This window comes from Lynx canadensis, chromosome X (genome assembly GCF_007474595.2).
Source record: "Lynx canadensis isolate LIC74 chromosome X, mLynCan4.pri.v2, whole genome shotgun sequence".
NCBI lineage: Eukaryota > Metazoa > Chordata > Mammalia > Carnivora > Felidae > Lynx > Lynx canadensis.
Genome location: NC_044321.2, coordinates 20,233,617 through 20,252,933, shown reverse-complemented (window position 1 = coordinate 20,252,933; position 19,317 = coordinate 20,233,617). Strand labels below are relative to the sequence as shown.

The 19,317-nt window shown below is 40.0% G+C and overlaps 1 protein-coding gene across 5 annotated transcripts in view; it reads left to right on the top strand.

The window, feature by feature from the left end:
* The window catches only part of PCYT1B (phosphate cytidylyltransferase 1, choline, beta), a 125,696-nt gene that overhangs the window by 54,056 nt on the left and 52,323 nt on the right, over positions 1–19,317 (top strand). For all 5 annotated transcript variants that reach the window (XM_030306180.1, XM_030306177.1, XM_030306179.1 and 2 more), the window contains one exon: positions 7,918–8,034. In XM_030306180.1, coding sequence (XP_030162040.1) covers positions 7,918–8,034 — 117 coding nt within the window. The remainder of the gene's footprint in view (positions 1–7,917; positions 8,035–19,317) is intronic.

Genomic DNA, 19,317 nt, shown 5'->3' with positions numbered 1-19,317 from the left:
CGTGCAGCTTGAACTTACAACCCTGAGACCAAGAGTCGCGTGCTCTCCCATCTGAGCCAGCCAGGTGCCCCTAAACATAACTTTTATATGCAGTGGGAAACCAAAAAATGCACTTGACTAGCTTTATTGTGATACTGGCTCTATTGCAGCGGTCCGGGACTGACCCTGCAATATCCCCGAAGTACACCCATACTTAAAGAGACAACTTGGTATGAGATAAAACCCCCAAATAACATGCGTGCATGTGCTCAGGGGCTCAACCTTGCCACACAGATTACTGAAAGTTTTAGGAAGGACAGATTGATTTGGCCTGGAGCAGTCAGGCAAGACCTTGTAGCTGACCTGAGCTGATTGTTGTGGGAGAAGATTGGGACAAGGTGGGCAGCAAATGGAAGGGTACTCCAGGCAAGTGGAACAGGAGTAGTGAAGGCACAGAGGTAGAGCGCTGTGTGGGAATAAATGAGTGGCGTTACAGCTGATGGGGATGGAGTGAAAAATAAGACTAGCTGAGCAGGTCAGCCTGGGGACACTGAAGATGGCATAACTCGATGGTTTCCACTCACCATGGCAAAAAGCAAACATCAAACCAAACAGTAGAATCCATGGGACAAAGGACAGCTTGCTTAACAATAGTAATAAGAATGGGTAGTTATTAAGTGCTTACTCTTACCAAGTTCTTTAGATACATCATTGTCATTTGACCCTCACTCCTCTATGGGGTTAGTACTTACAGAATTTCCCAGTTGAGGAAATGAAGGCTATAGACAAGCCATGAATCTCGCACGGCCAACAAGCGGCAGTGGTCCTCCACTGGACGTGCCTGGGAATCACCTGGAGGGCTTACTAAACCAGATGGCTGGGCCTCGCCCCCAGAGTTTCTGATTGAGTCCCAATGGGGCGGGGCTTAAACATTTGCCTCTCTAAACAAGTTCCCAGGTGCTGCTGCTGCAGGGGGACCCACTTGAGAACCACGGGTGGGTAGTTAAGCTGGGATTTGACCTCAAACCGTGGGTGTTCGAGCTTGATCTCGGTCGTGACACCCTGCTTCCTTCGAAGAATAGCTTCAAGACAGTGAGGTGAGGAGGAGGACAGGCAAAGTTAGTAAGCTTTGAGAAAGGCAAGAAGAGGCTTGGGGAGGTAGCTCAGAGCAGCTAAACCAGGGGTTCCCGGACTTACGCGTGCAAACAGCCACCTGGTAAGTTTGTTCAAGAGGCAGATTTCCTGCTCACTCTCCCTTACCCCTGAATCTGGGCTGGGGCCCAGACGCCTGCATTTTTTAACTAATAGCCGGGTGGTGGTGAACTTGGTGGTCTACAGACCATACACTGAGAAATGCTGATCCAAGCAATAAATCCAAAAGCTGCCATGGAAGTCCAGGTGGTTATGAAAGGTTAAGTTAAAGGCTGAGCTTCAGGCCACAGAAGAAGAGGATGTACTTCTCTAGGAAAGGGAAGTAGAACTTGCTTTATATCTGGTAGGTGCTGTGCACTATACTCGATCTCATTGGGTCTTGGCACAAACTGGCAGGTGGGTAGTACCGTGTCCTTTCTTGAGAACTTGGAGAATGGAAAAGTAACTTGTCAAGTGTCCCAGCTGACTGGGTGGAGCTCGGATTCACCCCCAAGTCTCTTTTACCTTAAATCTGTGCTATGTTTACCATAACGGGCAGCCCGGTGGGGCACGGGCCACAGCAGACGGGGGAGCTCAGTGAAAACACAGGCTTTGCATCGGAGGGTGGAAGGTGTGTCAAACAGTCTGTGAGCTTCTGTAGTGGCAGGACTGTCTGCCTTGCTCACTGCTGTTTCTCCAGCACCTAGAGACATTCTTGTCAAATACTGTGTGCTCAGTAAATATTTTGTGAGTGACTGAGTGAAGGGATGGGAGTTTGGGACAGGAGAAGGAACTTGCCCTCTGGATATAAAATCAGAGAGTTGGGTGTGATGCTCTGAACCAGCCTCAAGCTGATGGGGTGAGACTGGGCATCTGTACATTGTCTAACTGCCAAGCAGTTTAAACCTGGAGAACCAAGCTAGGATAAGACGGTGGTGTATTTTGAAATGGCTCTGTCCCAGGCTCTGTGGAACATGGGTCACCACAGGAGGCGTGAGATGGAGCAAAGGTGAACTCTTAGTCTTAGAAGAGAAATTCTCCGTTATCTCAGGTGATGACCCTGGGAGGTTATCCGAGAGGATCGGTGATGTTGATGGGCACCTGGGGACACAATTCTGTTAGAAATTCCTTTATTTAGAACGTCTCACATCCATATTAAAATGCAGTGAGACGTTAGCTCTTTGATTACCCACAAGGCACATATTAGTCTTAGATCACACTCTAATAACCACTATTTTATTAGAGTGGTGGTCCTCCTATCTGCTTAGAATCCCCTGCATTGTTAAAGCAGACTTCACCTGCAAGGTTTCTGATTCAGTCGGTCTGGGGCGGGACTCGAGAATTGGCATCTCTAACAAGTTCCCTGCTGTTGCTAATGCTGTCTGTTCTGGGACCTCACTGCAAGAACCATTGATCAAGGGTACCCGTTGGTAATGGTTGGAGAGAATGACAGGGAGATTATCCACATATAATTGTGAGAGCATTATACTGTTAGTAGAAAAGCTCAGAGAATTTTTAAAAATCTGCTGTTTGACTACTTTTTAAGAAAATAAGAAGAACATCCCTGCTTTTTTGGAGTGTTTGGTAATTTTCAAGACTAGTAAGCAATTACCTTTTTGTGGTGCTGTCTTGAGCGTTCCATCAAAAAGACAAAGCAGACCCACATTTGGGGTTTATAATGTACTTCACGATTATAGCTCTAGTTGAAGTCTTTATCTCCTTCACTAGCCCTATTTGATGACTTAATACAATTGCCTACAATATGGTTCACGACCTTAGGTGTACCCAAACAGGGGTTGGCGTATACGTTCTAAAAGTCGCAATGACAAACTCTGCTCATCACCCTTTGCTCCTGGAGGACGTCTGTCAGGCCACAAGGGTGATGAAGCCACAAGAGGAGGAACACGCTAGAGCAACGGGAATTGGCTCCTTTGATCTTAGCTCAGCTAGTGCGTTTGTATAACTGTCAACCTACAGGGTTTCGTACGTATCCGGAGACCGCGAATCTCTCCTCTGTCTTCACACAAAGTCCAAGTGATTATTTCATAGGTCCCTTTTCAGTAGAGCTGCCTTTTTTCTTCAAAGGACATTTAGTTCTAATTGCCTATTTTCCCTCTCGAAGGGGGATTTGTATTGTTCCATTTCCACGGTGTGTAGTTTGCCAAATTAATTTTTCAAGAACTACCTTAATGAATTTTGCCTTATTTGTGTGCACCTGTACTATAATTTACTTAATTTTTCTTTAAATATACTTTTTAAAAAATTTAAATTTAATGTATTGAGAAAGTAAACATCAATCACTGTCAGTAAATGCTGGGCTATAAGTAGAAGGAAATTAGAAAGTTTACATAAAGCTATCATAAACTTGAGAAAATATGTAACTATTAGATCTTTAAAGATTAATTTTTCTGCCACCCTTCTTACACGTCAGTTGTACACAAAAACAATACTAGTTACCATAATTAGTAGATGTTTAGTACCAATCTCTCTTTTTAAAAAATTTATATTGGAATGTAGTTTTCTAGAAGGCACCATGAGTTCGAAGAAAGGGCAATGAAGTTTTGTTTGATTTTTTAAGTGTTTATTTAAAAAATCGTTTAATGTTTATTTATTTTGGAGAGAGAGACAGAGAGTGAGCAGGGGAGGGGCAGACAGAGAGGGAGACACAGAATCTGAAGTAGGCTCTAGGCTCCAAGCTGTTAGCACACAGCCCAACATGGGGCTTGGACCCACAAACCACCAGATCGTGGCCTGAGCCGAAGTCAGATGCTTAACCAACTGAGCCACCCAGGCGCCCCGGTATGGTTGATATGTTTTTAAATTCTTTCCCATTCTAGGGACATGAAGTAGTATATCACTCCCGCTTTAATTTACATTTCCCCGATAACCAGTGATATTGAAGATCTTTTCATGAGCTTATTTGCCATATATATATATATATATATGTGTGTGTGTGTGTGTGTGTGTGTGTGTATGTGTGTGAAGTGTCTGTTCAATATTCTTGCCCTTTTTAAAATGAGGTATTTGTCTCATTATTGAGTTTTGGCAGTTCTTTTGTATTCTAGACACAAGTCTTAGATAGACATTTTGCAAATATTTTCTTCCAGTGTATGAATTTTTGTAAAAATGTAAAGATGTGAGTTTTGAAGTAAGGCCCAATTTTATTTATTTATTTATTTATTTATTTATTTATTTATTTAGCTTTATGGTGTGTCCTTTAGGGCCCTATTCAAGAAATTTTTGCCAAACCCATACTCACTAAGATTCTCTCCTGTTTTCTTCTAGAAGCCTCACAGCTTTAGCTCATACATTTAGGTCTATGATCCATTTGGAGTTAATTTTCATATATGGTGTGAGATGTGAGGCAGGCATAGCCCCCTTAACCATTTCATTTGTGTATAAGTGCTGAATAAGTTAGAAAATTTGGATTATAAGATCCAAGCAGTTAAAATGATGAGATTTTCCCACAGTGCTATACTGTGGTCATCATTTGCATCCCTGATTCTCAAGCACATATTCAGCATCCTTTTGGTGTTGGGTGTAGTTTATTATATTGAAATTATTTGAAACTTGGCCATCAGCCTGTGGCGTACAGATAGGCATTTTATCAGAACATCACATTTATCTGATTGACTTTACTCTGTCAGTTCAGGATTAATAGGAATTTATTTGGAATACTTATAAAAATTTATAATAGTCTGTGGGAAGAAAATTTATGATGCCATTGTATTTATTTTCTACGCTGCATAACATATTGCCACAGAATTAGTGGCTTAAAACAATGCAGATTGATTATGTCATAATTTCTGTGGGCTGGGAGCCTGGCTTAGCTGAGTCTTCCGCTCAGGGTCTTACAAGGTTGTATTCAAGGTGTTACCCAGGGCCCATTTCTCATCTGGAGGCTTGATGGTGATAGATCTGCTTCTGAGCTCACACGGGTTGTTTGCCTGCAATGGTAAAACTAAAGATCTAGCTTTTTGCTGGTTGTAAGCCGGAGGCCACCTTCAGCTCCTAGAGGTCACCTGCAGTTCCTTACCATGTGACCCTCTCACAACATGATAGCTGGCATCTTCAAAGCCACCAAGAGAGAGTGAGTCCGCTAGCAGTATGGAACCTTCTCTACGATAACATAATTATAGGAGTGCCATCCATCGTGTTTGCCATATTCAACTGGTTAGAAAACTTCCAGGTCCCGGTCACATTTCAAAGGGAGGAAATCACACAAAGGCATGAACACCAGGAGGCAGGGATCCCTGGGACCCACCCTAAGGTCTCTCCACCATGGCCGTGGAATAGTTGTGTTCTCACTTGTGATCATCACAAAACCCCCAGCTTCACAGGCCAGTGGTTCCCAACATAAATGCCCTGGAGAATTCCCAAGTGCCTAAAAGGATGTCCAGAAAAACCTGAAACAAAAGATCAAAACAAATAAGCATACAAACTAAAAAAAGCCACACTGTATTAAAAAAGTTATTATAGAGCATTTCAAACATACACAAAAGTAGAACAATATAATGAACCTTCATGTGTCTGTTATCTATACCTAACGCCCACCCACCAATGCTGGTCTTGCCCCCGCATGCCCGCATCCTCTGCCCCCTCTTGAATTATTTGAAACAACGTCCTAAGCTTTCTATCATTACATCCATAAGTATTTCTGTATACATGTCTTAAAAACCCAGTTTTTCAAAGCATGACCCCTATACCATTATCGCACCTAAAAAATAACAGTAATTCTTTAATATCACCAAATAAGCAGTGTTCCAATTTCCAGTTACCTTATGTCATCGTTTATTTATAGTTGTTTTGAACCCAAATCCAAATAATATCTATACGTTCGGTATGTTGGAAAGTGTTTTAAATCTCTAATCTGCACACCCACTTCCATCTTTGTCTTTTTTTTTTTTTCTTGAAGTGCTCCTTTGTTGAAGAGATTGGTTTTGGGGGGGGGGGTGTTTTTTGTTTTTTTTTTCTTTTGGGCCCACATGGTTTCCCAGTCTGGAAATTGCTGACACACTACGATTTTAAAAAGTGAGCGTATTGCAAAATCAACCCCACAAATACTCTTCAAAGATTTACTAAATGGTCTTTCTCTTGGTAATTATGTCATCTTTCTTTACTTTTCTTTCCTCCCTGCTTCCTGAATTCATTTATCTTGATCACCTCTGAATCAATAACAAAAAGTTTTGCAAAACTGCCATCTGCTTTCCCCTGGGATTTATATCTTAAAACAAATTTTCCTCAATTGAATTCAAATTGAATAAGAGCATTGAAACCAAGGATCCCTCATTAGACAGTTTGTTATTTCAAAGCGTTTTCTATTTACCATGGCTTATTTAGAATCCGGTATAATCCTGTGAAGGCAATTCTGTTTGTTCAAGATGGTGTATAATTGGGAATAATTGCAATTCCCTATCTGACATAAAGTCTCTTGAGTTTTTTTTATTAGAGAAATTTAATTTATTAGAAACATTGTACCATCTGAATCTATTAATGGAACATTCCTTTTAATTTATATTCCAAATTAATGAAGTTATACTACATCAAGAAATCATCACAATTTTAAATCTGTCTTACAGATCATTCAACAGAAGCTTGCATTGATTTCTTTTTTTTTTTAATTTATTTTTACAACATCATTAGAATACATGTAGGTAGTTTTAAAAATCAGTAGGACTCCTAGGTTTTTTTTATAAGCCTAACAACTCAACAGTCCCTTTCCCTACCTGCCCTAACCCTGATTCTTATTTCCTTTAGACACTAAGCGTTTGACAATCAACTTGCCAAAATGTTGTGGACTTCTCTCATCTACTGTCATTGCCTTTGTTGTTTCCTCTGCCCTTGGGGAATTAAACCTTTTAATTTTTTACAATTTTTTTGGGGGGGATTGTACCTTTTTAAGTCTTTCTCTGTAATTCTTGTATTTGGGAAGAAGTAGAGATAAATGTGTATATGTTCAGTTTGCCATATTTAGCTTGTAGTTTGCCATATTTTCACTTTGTAGTTCCTTTGTTGAGAGTCCAGAATGGGTAAAAGTTGTCACTCAACCCCTCTCCCCACTGTGTCTCCATCTTACTTGAGGGGGTGGGTCTTTGGGCTTTCTCAGCCAAGTGTCATCCTGTAGTTTCTGGTACAGTCTCCTGGCTCCCAGGAGCTGTGATAAACTGTGTCCCTCTTCATCATGGAATGGCTCCTCCCAGAATACCATATGCCACAGTGAGAATATCTCTTGAGGCCACTTCACTCTTGACCTTTCTCCCTCAGAGGAACTGTAGTGTTGGTCGCTGGCCGGCAACCCTGGGGACCACCCCCACATGTAACTTTTGCACCCTGATTCTTCTGTCTTTGGGGCACATGCCCTGCCCCCATCCCTTATGATGCCAGAGAGGTTAGGTAGTGACCTTTGTGCAGGGTATGCTGGTAAATGTTGAACGGTTGGCCCTCCGGAGAGAAATACGCCCAGATTTGTAGCGTTTGCCAATTTCTGTGGTGTAAATACTACCCCAGCTGATTTCAGGCTGCCAAAATGACTTGGAGTTGGGAGGACAGATGCACACGTCTCTCTAAGCAGAATGAGCAGACCCCTGCACAGCACTGCCTTTGGGCACAGGTCTTGGGAGCCCTCACTCAGCGCTGCCAGACTCAAGAATGAAGTAATTGCATGCACCAATAAGAGACTGATGGTACACAGACCTTGTGTTTTATCCACGTAAACTTTCTTAAAGTGCTCAACTGATGTTGGAAGAATCAGGTAACTGGGCTTCCTTACTCTGAAGTTCTGTTGATGATACTTTCTTTCTCCCACAGTTGACAGGCCTGTCAGAGTTTATGCCGATGGAATATTTGACCTCTTCCACTCAGGTCATGCAAGGGCACTTATGCAAGCAAAAACACTGTTTCCCAACAGCTACTTGTTGGTTGGAGGTAAGATTTGCTTTTTCTCTTTGTCTAGAAAATTCCTTTATAATGTGCTCCCTGAAAAGGACCCCTTTCAGAGTTCCATTATTAAAATCTCACATTGTTATTACTCCCAATTCAGCCAATACTGGCTCACTTGTTTGCTGCCTGAAATTTAAACGGATGTTTAAAAAGCCATAGGGGAAATTACTTCATGGGATTATACACCACTGATTCCCAGAGAGGGACAGACTAATAACACCACCATGTGCAACGGCTTCATGTTTTCCACTAATGCCTTTCTTCTTGTGATTGACGCATGAACCAATTTCTGTTTCTAAAATTTTCTAGAGGGCTAGGAGAAAAGCAATATTATTCTGATTTCAAAGCATAGAGAGCTGGGGCTTAAGAATGATTGAGGGTAAACAAAGTCATTGTCTGTTTCCTTTGTATGGCCCACAGGTTTTGGGATGATGTTGAGCTAATGGTTGTTGCTTACAACAACCCCAATTAATGGCATTTATATACAGTGTGTTAAAGAAATGGAGATTGATATGCCTGGGTGATCCTAGTTCACAATGAAGGAAATGAGTTAGTTCATAAGCTTCTGGAAGAAGGGTGGTTAGATGTGGATTGAAATTTCCCCCCTCCAGAATGCCTACTGATTTCAGTTTGGGTAAAAGGAATAGTGGCTGACTAGGGAGACCTGTATCTCACCTTGTAGCTTCTGGAAGCACCATATCCTTTCATTGTGATCAGATTTTATGCCATTACATGAATCAGGCACCATCAACCCTCACGCCTGTACAGTGAAGGAAAAGGTGCTGGTAAGAGACTGTGCCTCTCTTTTTAAAAAATATTTTGTTACCTTCTCTGAGTTTAAGACTACCTTTTGGATATTTGAGAGGCACCTTTCTGCACATTTTACTGAGGATGGTGAGCACGTGGTTATTGAACGGAGTTCTTTCCAGAAGGAAGAGATGATAAAAGGCAACGATTACTGGACATGCAGAGGAAACCCAAGGCAGGCAGAGAACCCATCTCTTCTTCATTTCTTTTTATCTTGAGTGGAAAGCCATTTCTGGAAAGAACGCTACCATCCGGAGTGTGGTCCGATGCTGCTGAGGCCCCTGGGAGACCTCTGCAGTGTTTTGGTGACCCAAGTTTGGAGGTGGTTAGATGTGGGTCACATGTGGGAACGCTAGCCATGGCTCTAGGTGATCATGTTAAAGGTGATAGAGGGGTGTGTGGTATCGGAGCTCGGTCACCATGAGTGGCATTGCCATGGCAAACACATTTTGGTAAAAGTGTGGATGAGAGAAAGTATGGTCTCCCTTTGTGTGTGGTAGTTGTCTTCCTCCAAAATTCAGCCTCTATCACAGCTATTCCAGAAATACTGTGCGATTATATGTAAAACAAAGTTCTAGACTCAAATGGCTTAAAATAATTATGCAGGGGCACTCGCAAATCCTGCGTGTTGTGGTAAAAATCTCCTCTGGAGCTGCTCCACCCCTTGCAAGATGTTTAGCTTCATTGGCGCTCTTGCCACTAAATGCCAGTAGCTGTCTTCAGCCACTGTGACAACGAAAGATGCCCCATAAATTTCCAGAAATGGCTTCATAGGGGATGATGAGGCCCTTGTTGAAAACCATTGTCTTAGACTAGGAGTCTTCAAACTTTGTTCCCCACAAACCCTAAAAGAATTTTGAAAAACTATATACCTTCTCGCAAATTAAAAAAAAATTTTTTTAAATGTTGTATTGATTTTTGAGAGAGAGAGAGAGACAGAGAGAGAGAGAGAGAGAGAGAGAGAGAGAGAGACAGAGTGCAAGCAGGGGAGGGGAAGAGAGAGAGGGAGACACAGAATCTGAAGCAGGCTCCAGGCTCTGAGCTGTCAGCACAGAGCCCTATGCGGGGCTTGAACTCAGGGACTGTGAGAGCATGACCTGAGCCGGAGTCGGACACCCAACCGACTGAGCCACTCAGGCGCCCCTTTTCTTGCAAATTTGTAAGTTGACATCTAAAATTTTCTGTCCTAAGTTTAAATACTTGTGAAAGATGTAATTTCTATAATATTATCAATATTGACATTTTCAAAAATCAATAAACTTTTTTTAAGGGAAGTTTCACGTTCACAGCAAAATTGAGCAGCAAGTACAGGGAATTCCCACATAGCCCAACATGCATAGCCTCCACCACTGTCAACATCCCCCACCAGAGTGAAACATTTGTGACAGTCCACAGAACCCACGTTGACACGCCATTATCAAGCAAAGTCCATAGTTTACATTAGACTTCACTCTGGGTATTGTACACTCTGTGGGTTTTGGCAAATGTATAATGACGTGTATCCACCATTGTAATACTGTACGAAATTAGTTTTACTGCCCTAAAAATTCCCTGTGCTCTGCCTATTCATCCTTCTCTCCTCCCGGCCCATGGCAACCACTTCTTACCATCTGTATAGTTTGTTTTTTTCCAGAACGCCATGTAATTGGAAGTATACATTATGTACCTTTGTCAGCTTGGCTTTTTTCTCACTTAGTAATATGCATTTATTTAATTAGTTAGTTTTAATATAATTTATTGACAAATTGGTTTCCGTACAGTACCCCCTGCTCATCCCAACAAGTGCCCTCCTCACTGCCCATAGTAATATGCATTTAAAGTTCCTCCATGTATTTCATGGCTTGTTAGTTCACTTCTTTGTACTGCTGAATAATACTTCAGTGTCTGGATGTACCACAGTTGATCCATTTACTTACTGAAGGTCACCTTAATTGCTCCCAAGTTTTGGCAATTATGAATAAAGCTGCCATAAACACCCATGTGCAAATTTTTACGTTGACATAGGTTTTCAACTTCTTTGCCCAAGAGCATTATTGCTGGATTGTATGTTAAGAGTGTGTTAAGTTTTGTAGGAAAGTGCCAAACTGTTCCAAAGTGGCTGTACCATGTTGCATTTCCTGAAGCAGGTGCATGATAATTGCCATTTCTCCATATCTTCACCAGCATTTGATGGTGTTGATGTTTTGCATTTTGGCCACTTTAATAGGTATGTAGTGGTATCTCATTGTTGTCTTATTTGGCAATCCTTGGTGACGTATGTTGAACATCTTTTTATATGCTTACTTGCCATCTGTGTATCTTCTTTAGTGAGGTGTGTGTTCAGATCTTCTGTCATTTTTTAATCTGGTTGTTCATTTTCTTTTTGTTGGGTTTTAAGTCCTCCTTGTATAGTTTGGACGGCAGTCCTTTATCTTTTCCAAATATTTTCTCTCAGTTTGTGTTCTATCTTCTCATTTCCTTGACATTGTCTTTCACAGAGCCACAGTTTTTAATTTTAACTAAGTCCAGTTTACCAATTATGTCTCTGATGTTGTATCTAAAAAATTACTGCCATACCCGAAGTCGTCTAGCTTTTCTGTTAGGAGTTTTATACTTCTGCATTTTACATTTAAATCTATGAACCATTTTGAGTTAATTTTTGTGAAGAGTATAAGATTTGTGTCTAGAGTAATTTTGTTTTGCCTGTGGTGTCCAGGTTTTTTTTATCACCATTTGTTGAAAAGAGATGGTCTTTTCATGGTCATGGTATATAATTCTTTTGACACATTGTTGGATTTGATGTTTTTTGTTGAAGAGTTGTGCATCTATGTTCATGAGAGAACTTGGTCTGAGTTTTCTTTTCTTGCAATGTCTTTGTTTGATTTTGGTATTAGGTTAGTACTGGCCTCATTGAATGAGTTAGGAGGTATTCCCTCTGCTTCTGTCTTCTGGAAGAGATTGTAGAGAATTGCTATAGTTTATTCCTTAAGTGTCTGGTAGAATTCACCAGTGAACCCATCTGGGCCTGGTGTTTTCTCTTTTGGAAGGTTATTAGATATTGATGCAATTTTTTAATAGATATAGGCCTATTCAGATTGTGTATTTCTTCTAGTATGAATTTTGACAGCTTGTGTCTTTCAAGGAATTGGTCCATTTCGTGTAGGTTACCAAATTCGTGGGCACAGAGTTGCTCATAATAGTCCTTTATTATCCTTTCACTGGCCCCAAGATTTGCAAAAATGTCCCCTCTTTAATATCCTATATTAATAATTTGTGTGTTTTCTCTTTTTTTCTTAGCTTAACCAGAGGTTTATAAATTTTATTCATATTTCGGAAGAACCAGCTTTTGGGTTCATTGATTTTCTCTATTGATTCCTGTTGTCTATTTCATTAGTTTCTGTTCTGATTTTTATTATTTCTTATGCTCACTCTGGATTTAAGTTGCTCTTCTTTTTCTAGTTTCCTAAGGTGGAATCTTAGATTATTGACTTTAGATATCTAGGCTTTTTACGCTTTATTTTTTTCTAATATATGCACTTAATGCTATAAATCTCCCTCTAAGCTTTTCCCCCTGAATTCCACACATTTTGATAAGCTGTGTTTTCATTTTCATTTACTTCAAAATATTTAAATACTTCTGTTGAGATTTATTTTTTTACCCATGTGTTATTTAGAAGTGTGTTATTTAGAGGCGCCTGGGTGGCTCAGTCGGTTAAGCGTCCAACTTCGGCTCAGGTCATGATCTCACGTGATCTCCGTGAGTTTGAGCCCCACGTAGGGCTCTGCGCTGACAGCTCAGAGCCTGGAGCCTGCTTTTGGGGTCTGTGTCTTCCTCTCTCTCTGCCCCTCCCCCACTCATGCTCTGTCTCTATCTCTCAAAAATAAAAATAAACATCAAAAAAAAGTGTTCTATTTAATCTCCAAGTATTTTGGGATTTTCCACCTATGTTTTCATTATTGATATCTAACTTAATTCCATTGTGGTCTGAGAGCAGACATTGTATGCCTTCTATTCTTTTTTTTAATGTTTACTTATTTTTGAGAGGGGGGAGGGGCAGAGAGAGAAGGAGACAGGGGATCTGAAGTGGGCTCTGTGCTGACAGCAGTGAGCCCAATGGGGGACTCAAAGCCACGAACCATGAGATCATGACCTGAGCCAAAGTCAGATGCTCACCCAACTGAGCCACCCAGGTGCCCCTGATTTCTATTCTTATAAATGTGTTATGGTATGTTTTATGGCCCATAATGTTGTCTGTTTTGGTGAATGCTCCATGTGAGCTTGAGAACGATGTGTATTCTGCTGTGGTTGGATGAAGTAGTCTGTAGTATTAATTTTATTCAGCTGATTGACGGTGCTGTTGACTTAAACTATGTCCTTGTTCATTTTCTGCCTGCTAGGTCTGTCCATTTCTCATAGAGGGTATTAAAATTTCCAACTCTTATAGTGGATTCATCTGTGTTTCCTTGCATTTCTCTCAGTTTTTGCCTCATATATTTTGACTCTCGGTTGCTAGGCACGTACACATTAAAGGTTTCTATGTCTTCGTGGATTATTGACACTTTTATCATTATATAATGCTCCTTTCTTCTTGATAACTTTCCTTGCTCTAGAGTCTACTCTGTCTGAAATGGATGTAGCTATTTTCACCTTTTTTTAAAAGGACATACTCAAACAGTATTTCCATTTTTTTTAAGTTTATGTATTCATTTTGAGAGGGAGAGAGAAAGTGCAAGTGGCGGAGGGTTAGAGAGAGAGAGAGAGAGCAAGCGAGAGAGAGCTGTGCTGACAGTGCTGAGCCAATGCAGGGCTTGAACTCATGAACTGTGCAATCATGACCTGAGCCCAAGTCAAGAGTCCAACGCTTAACCGACTGAGCCACTTAGGCGCCCCTGTTTCCACTTTTTTTGATTAGCGTTAGCATGCTGTTATCTTTCTTGATTCCTTTACCTTTAATGTATATATGTTTTCATATTTAAAGTGGGTTTCTTACAGACAACATACAGTTGGGTCTTATTTTTTGATCTACAATCTCTGTCTTATAATTGATAAATGTAGACTGTACATGTTCCAAGTGATTATTTAAATAGTTGCTTTAATATATACAATATTTTTTGTTTTCTACTTGTTGCCTTTGTGTTTTGTTTCTGCTTCCGTCTTTGACACTTGTTCTGCCTTTTGTGTTTTTTTAATGTTATTTATTTTTGAGAGAGAGAGACAGAGACAGAGACCTGAGTGGGGGAGGGGCAGAGAGAGAGGGAGACACAGAATCCGAAGCAGGCAGCACAGAGCCTGATGCGGGGCCCAAACTCATGAACTGCAAGATCATGACCTGAGCCGAAGTCGGACACTTAACTGACTGAGTCACCCAGTAGCCTCTGCCTGGTTTAAAATTTATTTTTAACATTTATTCATTTTTGAGAGTCAGAGAGAGACAGAGCATGAGTGGGGGAGGGGCAGAGAGAGAGAGAGGGAGACACAGAATCTGATGCAGGCTCCAGGCTCTGTGCTGTCAGCACAGAACCTGACGCGGGGCTTGAACCCACTGACCTGATCATGACCTGACCTGAAGTCGGAAGCCCAACCAACTGAGCCACCCAGGTGCCCCTGCCTTTTGTGGTTTTAATTGAGCATTTGATATGATTCCATTTTCTCTCCTTTCTTAGCATATCAATTACACTTCTTTTTTCACTTTTTTAGTGGTTGCCCTAGAGTTTGTAATTTATAGTCTAAACTAACCCACGTCCACTTTCAAACAACATTTTACTAGTAGTGCAAGTACCTTATAAAAACAAAATATTTCTTACCCCTCCCTCTCATTCCTTGTGTCATTACAGTCATTCATTCGTAACTGAATATATTGTTGTGGTTATTATTTTGAACAAACTGTTACCAGATGAATTAAGAATAAGAGAAATGAAATGTTTGCTCTTACCTTATTGGTTCTTGAATGCTTCTCCTTTCTTTATGTAGATTTGAATTGCTGACCTACATCATTTTCTTTATCCCTAAATAACTTTTATTTTAAAGAAGAAATTTTTAAAACATTGCTTGCAAGGCAGGTCTACTCGCAACAAATTCCCTCAATTTTTGTTTGTCTGAGGAGGTCTTTATTTCTTCTCTTTTGAAGGATAATTTTACAGGGTGCAGAATTCTAGGTTGGTTGGAGTTTTTCTCTCAACACTGAATATTTCACTCCATTCTCCTCTTGCTTGCATTGTTTCTGTGGAGACATTATTGTAATTTTTATCCTTGTTCGTCTATAGCTAAGGTGCTTTTTCCCTCTAGCTTGCCCTGAGATTGTTTTTCTTTGGAATTTTTCCTGTTCACTGTTCTCTAACATTTAAATGAAATGATTGGGATTTTGTGATTTGTGGATGAATATATCACTGCTAGAATGAGACAGGGTTTAACACTGAGTTTATTCCTATTTTTCCTTATTATAGATATCAGTGCTGAAGTATTTTGTTTACACAAATATCTAGACAGGAATGGAAGAAATTTGTTAGAGTGATGCCACTCAGTCTTTGAACTCCTGAATTATTTGCTGTGTATCACAAAAAGAATTTATTGTTGTCAACAAAATAATTGTAATGGTCTATCAAGTGACAATTTATTAAGGTTCTCTTCGGAATTTGAGGCAAGCAATGGATTAGAAATGACCCGACCCACAGGAAGATGTGTTCCAAGCTATTAGAATCATTGGCTTTCTTTTTTTCTGGGAAGTATAACAAAAAGGCTTTACCAAGACTTACCAAATGGTTCTTAATTCTAACCTTTACTCTTTTACTTGAAAGCAACTTATTTAACCAGATACATTGAGAAAGGGGTGGGGAAATGGAAATATTGGTAATTTCATTACACTGTTGTCAATCCACTAATCTTTGATAAAATGGTTTTATCATTTTCTTAAAACTTAGAAAAAACCCAAAAAACCTTGGGGCTGTGGTTTTTGTTTACTAAATCTGCAGAAAACACCATCTAACCTAAGTAACCAAGCTAGTCCCCACTGTCAAACCTGCCAAAAACCTAGAAACTAAGAAAAATTCTTTTCAATTCAAATATGTTAATGTATTTCAGGAAGTCTTATAAAAAACACTGAGAAATACATTATAAAATGCGTTGTATAAAATAGAATCAGTCAAGATTAAAATGATATATAGCTCTAATATAATAAGTTACAAACAAGACAACAAATCACTATGCTTAATTTATAGTGATGCAGTGTAATTTATAAGTAAAATAATACCATATTCATAAGGAGAGACGTATGGTAAAAAGACCTGTTATTCCTTCTCTAAATACCGATGTGTGTGTGTGTGTGTGTGTGTGTGTGTGTGTGTGTGTACTTAAACTCTGGTGTTTGACTTTTGGGAAAAATTAAATAAAATCAAATGTAAAAATCAGAAATAATCTATCTTTATTAGACACCATGGGTATACATACTTCTCCTGTGTATTTAAGAATAGGAAAGGGAATATACTACTAAAAAAATAAATTGGCAGTAGATATTTTGTGTAGGAGAAGGTATAAAATAATACACCTTTTAGAAGAAGAAATAGGATAAGCATTATCTGTAAATGGAATAAATATTTTATAATGTGATCTGATAAAATAGATTTTAACTTCCTTTTAAAATGCATGCATATGAAATATGAAAAAAAGCATGTAAATGTTTTATCTACATGTTTATTCCAATGTATTTTGAAAAAAATGATAATTCTAGAAAATATTCCAGCTACATTTCTAAAATGCAGCAGTATCAGCCTGTGCAGCTTTGCCTTGTGCAGTTGATTTTGAAGTGAATAGCTGGCAAAAATGCTTACTCTGAACTAAAAGAGAGAAGGCGTTTCCGGGACTCACCGTGAGTGCTGAGAATAGCTGGGGAAATGCTTACCCTTCACCATATGAAAAAGCCATTTTAGCATTCAATATTTCTTTCCATTGCTCCTTTTGCTTTGAATTCCTGGGTCTTATCGCTCAAGATCCTTATGTCCTTTGACAATAGTTAGGGGAATGAAAACGCAAAGTTGTTAGGCAACAGTTGGCATTATTCCTTACTCTCCCATAATGAGTTTGTAACACCGGGCTTTACCTGTAACAGAAATGTTTTAGGACAGGAAGCTTTTAGAGGTTCATGGTGTTTGCAGTAGTCATTAAGCAAGCTTTCCCTTCGGTTTGGCCTGAAGCCTTAACCCCCTGCCCCTTGCCAAGCAACAGAGTAAGATTCGGATGGTGTCTTCCTTTTGCATAGTGGAGTAAGGGTGGTTTTGGACACAGAGGCTTTCTCTGGGACCATTAATTTTAAGAAAATATACCCTTGGAAGCTGAGGATCTGAAAATTGAGTCCTTTAAAGCCTCTTGTGTTTGGATATCATTTGAAAAGTCTTTGTGTATCCCCAGGGGTATGTGTGTCCTAGTTTGAAGACCATTACTTTTAGACTATCTTGAGTGTCACAAACCACCTTAATGGCAGACAATTCTGTACTGAGGAAAGTTAGGGAGTCTTTTACAAATAGGTGTTTTTTGTTGTTGGTTGAAAGACTGGCCCTTGCAGTGATGTGTGTAGTCAGCAAATAAAATGCTTAGGGTGAATTGAAAGAACCTGCTATATTAATTGTGGGGCCCCTGACATCTATGGGTAGGTTTGTTGTAGGGGTTCCCCTGGGTGGAGCATGGGCTTTGCTCATGAAACCACTCTGGTCAGGGTGAGTGCACAGAAAGGCGGCATAATACTTGGTATTTGGTAGAAATAATTGATTCAAAGACCAGAAACTGTGATAAGTGGTAGTACTACAATCTATTTCTCAACCTTAGGCAATAACAGACACAAAATGCCATGGTTTTGTACAATGATTATAATACTTGGATTTCTAATTTTGTAAGCATTATGACCAGTAATACTTTGAAAATTCATTTATGTAAGCTTACCTTGTTGACATTATTTTAGCGAATTGAAACTACCAATTGTAAAGCCCTTTTTTCTTTTTAATTTAACTGCTAACATGGGGTGCCTGGGTGGCTCAGTCAGTTAAACGCCCAACTCTTGGGTTTGGCTCAGGTCATGATCTCATGGTTCATGAGTTCGAGCCCTGCGTTGGATTCTCTGCTGTCAGTGCAGAGCCTGCTTCAGATCCTCTGTCCCCACCACTCCCCTGCTCGTACATTCTCTCTGTCTCTCAAAAATAAGCATGAAAAGAAAGTAACATCATTTAACAATAAACAACAGATGTTGGCAGGGAGGTAGAGAAAGGGGAACCCTCTCCTACTGTTGGTAGGAATGCAAGTTGGTGCAGCCACTCTGGAAAACAGTATGAAGTTTCCCCAGAAAGTAAAAATAGAACTATCCTATGCTCCAACAATCACACTACTAGTTTTGTTCTCAAAGATTACAAAAATCCTAATTCACAGAGATACATGCACCCTGATGTTTATAGCAGCATTATCTACAATAGCCAAATTAAGGAAAGGGCCCAAGTGTCCATCAACTGATGAATGGATAAAGACGTGGTATATACAGACAATGGAATATTACTCAGCCATAAAAAAGAATGAAATCTTACCGTTTGCAACAACATGGATCGAGCTAGACAGTATTACGCTAAGTGAAATAAGTCAGAGAAGAGAAATACCATATGGTTTCACTCATATGTGGAATTTGAGAAACAAAACAGATGAACATGGGGGTCAGGGGAGGGAGAGAGAACCAAGAAACAGATTCTTAACTATAGAGAACAAACTGATGGTTACCAAAGGGGAGGTGGGGGGGGGATACGTGAAATAGGTGATGAGGATTAAGGAGGGCACTTGTCTTGATGAGCACTGGGTGTTGTATGGAACTGTTGAATCACTATAACGTACACCTGAAACTAATATTATAGTGTGAACTAGAATTTGAATAAACACTTAAATAATAAAAAGTTAGTGTCATTTAAAAATAAGTCAAGAAATTAAAATTTATATTAGAATTTTTTCCCTAAAACAGTTTTTAAGGATATGAGTCACCCAATGCCTACTTCTACCTCATTGGAGGGGAATAAAAAAATAATAATGGTGACACTATTCCTACTATAGTAGACATAAAAACTCCACGGACTTGGGTTTATGCTGTCTTGTACTTTAATTGAAATGAAATATTCTGCTAAGACTCCGCTTTGCCTGACTGGTGGGAAATAGTCTCTCAGTCCTTGTTGGGCCCTCTTCACCTCTGCGGAGTCCAACGAGATGTTAAAATGTTTACAGAAACAAGAGAGGGCTTTCCAGTCTCGAGCCCAGCACTGTTGAGCCTGCAGTGTGTGGAATCCCAGTGCCTGGGGCTCCATGTCGTCATCCCTCGTGAGGCTCTGCCACCAGCCCCTGCTGCTCGTGGGATCCTCAGACTTTTGGCCTCTTCCTCATTTGGAGGAATCTTCTCTCTCTTTGTCTCTTTCCTTACAGAATTCCTCTAAGGAGTTCTGGCTTGGAGAAAACAGCAGCCAGGAAGG